This window comes from Morone saxatilis, unplaced genomic scaffold (assembly GCF_004916995.1).
Source record: "Morone saxatilis isolate NCDOM2014 unplaced genomic scaffold, NCSU_SB_2.0 Contig4, whole genome shotgun sequence".
In the NCBI taxonomy this organism is placed as follows: Eukaryota; Metazoa; Chordata; class Actinopteri; family Moronidae; genus Morone; species Morone saxatilis.
Window position 1 is genome coordinate 2,277,318 of NW_023339984.1, and position 6,514 is coordinate 2,283,831.

At 38.8% G+C, this 6,514-nt stretch overlaps 1 protein-coding gene across 19 annotated transcripts in view; it reads left to right on the plus strand.

Annotated features, from left to right (window-relative positions):
• Positions 1–6,514, plus strand: part of ablim2 (actin binding LIM protein family, member 2) — a 101,207-nt gene that overhangs the window by 44,373 nt on the left and 50,320 nt on the right. For all 19 annotated transcript variants that reach the window (XM_035675291.1, XM_035675304.1, XM_035675298.1 and 16 more), the window contains exons 3-5: positions 801–984; positions 5,629–5,741; positions 6,042–6,168. In XM_035675291.1, coding sequence (XP_035531184.1) covers positions 801–984; positions 5,629–5,741; positions 6,042–6,168 — 424 coding nt within the window. The remainder of the gene's footprint in view (positions 1–800; positions 985–5,628; positions 5,742–6,041; positions 6,169–6,514) is intronic.

The following is a 6,514-nucleotide window of genomic DNA, read 5'->3' on the forward strand; positions in this document are numbered from 1 at the left end:
ATAAATAGGTGTGTGTTTGTGTGTGTTTCTTTCTGCATGTGCCTTTTATTGTATAGTATAGAAATAATAATAATTTTATTTAGAAAGCACTTTATAAAGATAGAAGTGCAAGTTCAGGTTGAAATTTAAGTAAAGGAAAATACCACAACCATAATATGCAATCATATCTGTTAATCTCTATAGGACAGATATATATAACTGTCTCATATAAAGCAGGCAGAATGCCAATAAAATTAATTTAAAACAGAATAAAATGCAAAATATATGTGATACTGAACAAGCACAATTAAAATATATGATGATATAAAACACCATAAAATTATGAGATAAAGAGGAAATATAAAAGTGATGCAATAAAGAAAAAGTAAAACACTTTTCTTTATTGCATCACAGCGGCGGTAATGGTCAGAATGTCTGCACCATGCTAGCAGCTCTCTGAGGCCAAAGTGTTGGACTGCCCGACATCGCAATCCCTGCAGCCACGCTGCTTGTGGACCTAAAGAGAAAAAGAACAACAAAATGAAACCTACTGTATACATGCTGTGGTCAGTTAGCTGCATTAAGTGAAAACATAATCAAGAAAAAGGGATAGCACACCTAAAAAACCTTTAAGCCATTCATGTTCCAGGGGAATGTGTTCAGTCTTCAATTTCGTCTAATCTGTCTAATCTGTCACTCTTCTTTTTTCCCTTCTTCTGTCCATCCATTTATTTTCCCATTCTCTTTTCCCTCTCTCATTGCTTTACCCTTTTGCTCTTCCTCTCTCCCTCCCTCCCTCCCTCTCTTCGACCTTTTCGCAGTGTGCGGTAGTGAACTGGCCCAGGGAGGCTTCTTCGTGCGACAGGGTGAATACATCTGTACTCTGGACTACCAGCGACTGTACGGGACTCGCTGCTTCAGCTGCCAGGACTTCATCGAGGGGGAGGTGGTGTCCGCCCTGGGCAAGACCTACCACCCCCGCTGCTTCGTCTGCGCCTCCTGCAAGTAAGAAACAGGATGTGGGAAGTAGGGTCCAAAACCATATTTCATTCACGTGTGATCTAGTTGCCTCTGCAGTTGTTTCCTTGCACCCTATTTTGGGCCATTTTTCATGAACCATGTCTCTACTGCTGCAGCTCTACCAGAGGCGCTATTTATCAGCACGCCCTTCCCATTGTACTGCCCCTCCCCAACTCACTCTGCATTCAATTCTCTTACTGCTGTAGTCTGAGGGGAAATCAGACACATGCTACTTTCCTTCCATGTAGAAATTAATGGTAAAAATGTTTTGCTCTGATTGTGTCATAAACAGGGACAGAGAAAAACTGTTGATGAACAGAAACAGAGGAACTGAACAGCTGAAATTCAGGTTCAAACTAGAAAAGTAGTGAAAGCTGACAAATAAATGAAATGGCACCGTTTCTCTATTATTGCCTGCACATCTACAAGAGCTTATTTTATAGACAAACATTATAATCTAACCTCCATACAGTGCCATGCCCTGCAGAAGAAACTGAACAAGATACCAATTTGGCCTTAGCGTGGCCACCCTCATGAAAACTGCCTGGCAGAGGTAATGAAGAAGGCAGGTTTGTTAGGACCCTAGCAGGAACATTCTGAATGCACTGAAGCTTTCTGACGTGCATTTTATAGAACTTAAACATCTCCAATCTACCTCAACATACACCTCTAATGTACAGCTTTATTCACATTTGTTGCATTTAATAACACTTGAAATATTTCATTCAGTGTCTGTTTTACATTCAACCCTGACCCTTGAACCATTATGAAGGTCTTGAACATATTTCAATGCTACATTAGTGAGTTAACATAGAGACAGCCAGATACTGTGTCAGAACTGAATAGGCTTACTGTATTGCCTGGCACAACTGTGGACTTTCACATGACCCAAAATAGATGTTTTTCGATTTCGATTGAGCTTCTCAGAGGAAGATATTACACCGGCAGTGTGTTTCTTTTACACATATCATCAACAGCAAGACCCCTATGGTGTAGGTTACATTTACATAAAACTATAATATACACACACGTATAAATATAGGAAAGACACGTGGCACTGTGAGTCACAGGAATCTTCACCTGTTTGCAGCCATGTGTATGCTGTGTGTGTATGTGTGTGTGACCAGTGTTGTTTCTCAGGCCTAGAAAAGGTAATGGGAGCCTGTCTCAGGCAGGAATTCTAAGTGCGTGGTCAGTCTGTGCGGCCACTTAGCCCATTCCTACAGCTAGTGTTAAGTGTCTTTTGAACTGGGGGTGGGTTTTCTGTCTGTGTGTGTGTGTGCATGTGTGTGTTCATGCTATCATACTTCGGTGATCCCGATGCTGAACCTGAGATCAGAATGTTCCAGTGTGGCATTTGAGGTTTGTAATGTGATCATCAAACTCCTGTGCTCCTTTTATAACAAATATCGCTTTTGTGGTGACAAAACACACAGGCGTATTGTGCAGAAAATAAAAATAGGGCTGCAGAGAATGGGAGCAAATGCTGCTTGAGATTAGACTTCAGACTCAGCTGTGTGTGTGTCCTATGGTCACAGTATCAATAATTCATCAAGAGTAATCTATCTCCTTTTTTAACTCACTGTCTGGGTTTCTTTGTGTTTTTGTCTGCGTGTGTGAGTCTGTTGCATGCAGGTGCTACTTCACATTTCACCTGCAACTGCAACAATACATGTATTAATCTGCCTTAATCTCTCTACGTACACCATGTTCATCAACACTGATGCACTAAGGCATCAAGAAAAAACACAAAGAAAATTCCATCTATATGAACTCAGTTTCAATTAAACACGTCAATTGAAAAAAATGGAATTAAAAGAACCAGCACACATTCTTTCAGAGCAGAGTCAACAAACCTTTAACAAACCAATTTCCCCCCAGGGATCAATAAAGTATTTCTTGTTCTGATTCTGATTCTCTAACCTGACAGTGATGAGTGAAATAAACTCTTATGTAACAAAGCACAATAAACTATTGTTTGTTTGTATTCTGCCATACAAAGCAGACACATGCAAGTAATTGCATATTTGGTCCTAATTAAAGACCAGGATTGTTTAGTTTGACTTACAAACAAGACTAAGATTCATACTAGCAGCTGTAATGTTAACAGTCTTGGTATAGCGTGTGAGCATGCTAACATTTGATGGTTAGCACTAAACACACAGTACAGCTGAGGGAAGGCCATTCGGTCACCAGATTTATTTTTGGCTTAATTGAAAGTGATTACAGTTCATCCAGAGGTCGACACATTATGTATGTACCAGATTTCTTATCTGTCCATCCAGTAGTTGTTGAGACATTTCAATCTGAACCAAAAATGTCATGGCAATGTTTCGTCAACAACAGTTTTTCACTAATAAAAACAATAACTCAATAAAATCGGTCGAAAGTGATCTATTGACATTTTTGTCAACAAATAAAAAAGAGATAAAAATGTTAGGTAGGGGAAAGTTTGGAAGAGATCCAATCAGAACAAATCTCTTTGTGTGGAGCTTAGATGCAAGCTAACGTTATTTATCAGCTAAGTCAGTGTGTTTTTACTAAACACAAAATACAATACACTAAAAGAACTGTCCTGTACTGATTAAAGAAGTTGCTGATCTTAGATCGTAAATTGATCTTATTATTCATATTAGGCATTTCATCCAGGAGTATTTAATGAGTTTGGAAATTCTCAAGAAACGTTTAAATAAACCCATTTTAGTCGATTAAATTTACTGTATATGTATTTAACTAGAACTTAGAATATTTAGTCAACTATAACTAAAACCATTCAGATTACTTCAATATGCATAAAACTAAGTAGCATTTTAGTCAAAAGACTACGACTCAAACTAAATCAAAACTCTCCCTTATGGTGGCCCTTATGGATTCACCCTCAGGTCACAGTGAATGTCTGGACAACATTTAATGGCATCAGTTCAGATTTACCAATTTCATAAATAAAAAAGAAATGCTATATGTATAGCACTTTCAAAAAGCAGATGTTTATAATACATAACACAAATGTAAAAGTTAAAAAGGGCTACGCAAGATAAACATTGCATTTGGGACAGGCCAAACTATATACTCACAGTATATAGTATAGTGAGACTTAGATAAGAAATAGATATCAAGCCTCAATATATCAACCTTAAAAAATAAATGTTGTGACTGTTTATACGTGAGTAGCTGGCTGTGACAGTGTGACAGCAGCTCTCATATCGAATTTCTGAGCTGTAGGAAGCAGCACGTGGCAGCCAGTCAGAGCCTGCTCTGCCAAGGAATCATCATTCCTTCTGTGCTTGACTCAGTGACAGCAGCTGTGCTGGAGCAGCACGTACAAACAGCCGAGAGACATTAACGTTACTTTATTGTGTTTGTAATGTCACTCCTAACAGTATAATGGCATTTGTCTCTAAAGGAATTTTGGCTGGTGAATGAAAATAGAATGAATCAATGAACTAATTTGATAATTTCCTAGCAGCATGCTGAAGCCAGTGTCAACAAGCCTTAAGCTGCTCTTCTTCAGTTGGCGTCTAGATACTGGCTCCAAGTAAACTGAAAAGTGGATACATTTGTCTCATAAAAACATAAACTGGATTGTCTGGTTCCAAGGCTAGCACAGGAGCATTGTCATGTAGAAACATGAAAGGGCCAAACACAGACTGTTAATGCAGACTCTCATACATTTATTGGGCAGAACAAAATTAGGCTTCTAAATCTAAGTCTCTAAATGTGACCAAGGTTGTACTTTACTGTTCAGTTTGGGGACCATTTCGAAACTTAGTTGGGATGTTCGACACCATACAAAATCCACTTTTATGCTGATGACACTTTTATTTACTACTCTGCACCATCTCACAAAGAAGCTTTGTGTAACATAACACTAAACAAAATTAAAGTAGTTCTAAATGTTTTTAAAAAACTTGGTTAACACATTCTAAGAATAAATCAAGAGATTGAGTCAGTGTGCACAAATATTGTGTGTTTGTAATCAGTAACTGTCTTTCTTTCAAGCCTCATGTTAAATTGTATCAGAAGAACCATCCTGGAGGACTGGAGGTGGAATTTTGAAATGGATGGAAAAGCAAATTAAGGAATTATTAGGATATTAGTTTAGTATTAGTTAGTCATCTTGTGAAGAGTCCTATGACAATTTGTTTCATGCTGAACAGTTTTACCTAATTTTATTTACTTACTAATAACTTACTACCACTTGATGGGTAATATAATGCTGACATATATAAAATCTATAAAGTGCAACATATTGAATAAAACATTAAACAAACAAAAAAGACATATGAGGTCAAAATTTCTAAAGTCCTGGCTATGGCCATGTCCAACATGTCGTAACAGTTTTAGGACAGTCTGTCCCTTTTACTAAAAATGTCCAGTAAATATTCCTGCTTCATGATAAAAAAGGAGGCTCCTCCCTGACCACATCTAGGCATCAGTATGTTATTATTGTTTTCACTTCATGTGTCTGGGAGGATTGTAGGAAGGTGTCTGCAATGTAAAACTTCCCCAACCTGCTGAGTCACCCAAAACAGTTTTGTCCAGTGATGGCCTAAATAAGCTTTGGGATGCACAAACTGTATCAGCCAATGCCCTTATCTGATGTTGTGTCTGTTTTCTGTTTGTTTGCAGACAGCCATTCCCGGCCGGCGACCGAGTGACATTTAACGGGAAGGAGTGTATCTGCCAAAAGTGTACCCAGCCTCTCCCTGCCAACAGCCCTGCACCCATTCAGGCTGTCCACAGTCAGTACTTTGTTTATTTCTCTGTCTCTCTCTGAAACATAAATCATGCACCTTGCAAACTATGATTTATGACACTGCTCGTTATAGTAATGTTCTGTCCCATCCCTTAAATTGGCACTTTCTTAAATTGTGTCAAGTCATTCCGCTCTCAGGAAACCAAAATGTCCAATGTTCTTTTTGTCCTTTTGCTTAATGAAACCAGAGAACTGTAGAGGGAACTCTTCCACTCCAAGTCAGCTTCAGTATTATTTTTGATCAAATATTAACTGATGTCCCTTCATGTGGCTTTCCTCTGTGCAGACTGCTGTGGCTGTGGGAAGGTGTTTAAGAATGAACAGTCTCTTGTAGCCCTGGACAAGCACTGGCACCTGGGCTGCTTCAAGTGTAAAGTCTGCAACAAGGTGCTCAATGCCGAGTACATCAGCAAGTAAGTCAGCCTGGCTTCAGAAATACAGTGCTGTCACTACACTACTTCATTCATACTATTGCCTCTATGGCAAGTGATCCTGCATTTTAACCAATTATCAGATAGTTAGTGTAAAACTTCCTGTTGTCTGAATGTAAAGCATTCTGGGTTTGCTTTGACTCTGACTTTTCCTTCAGACTTAATATTGTCCAATATATACCAACAGGCATAACATTATGACCACTTGCTGTTTTGGAGATGCTCTGACCCAGTCGTCTAACCGTCAAAATTTGGCCCTTGTCAAAGTGGCTCAAATCCTCACGTTGCCCATTTTTCCTGCTTCTCACACATCAACTTTGAGGACAAA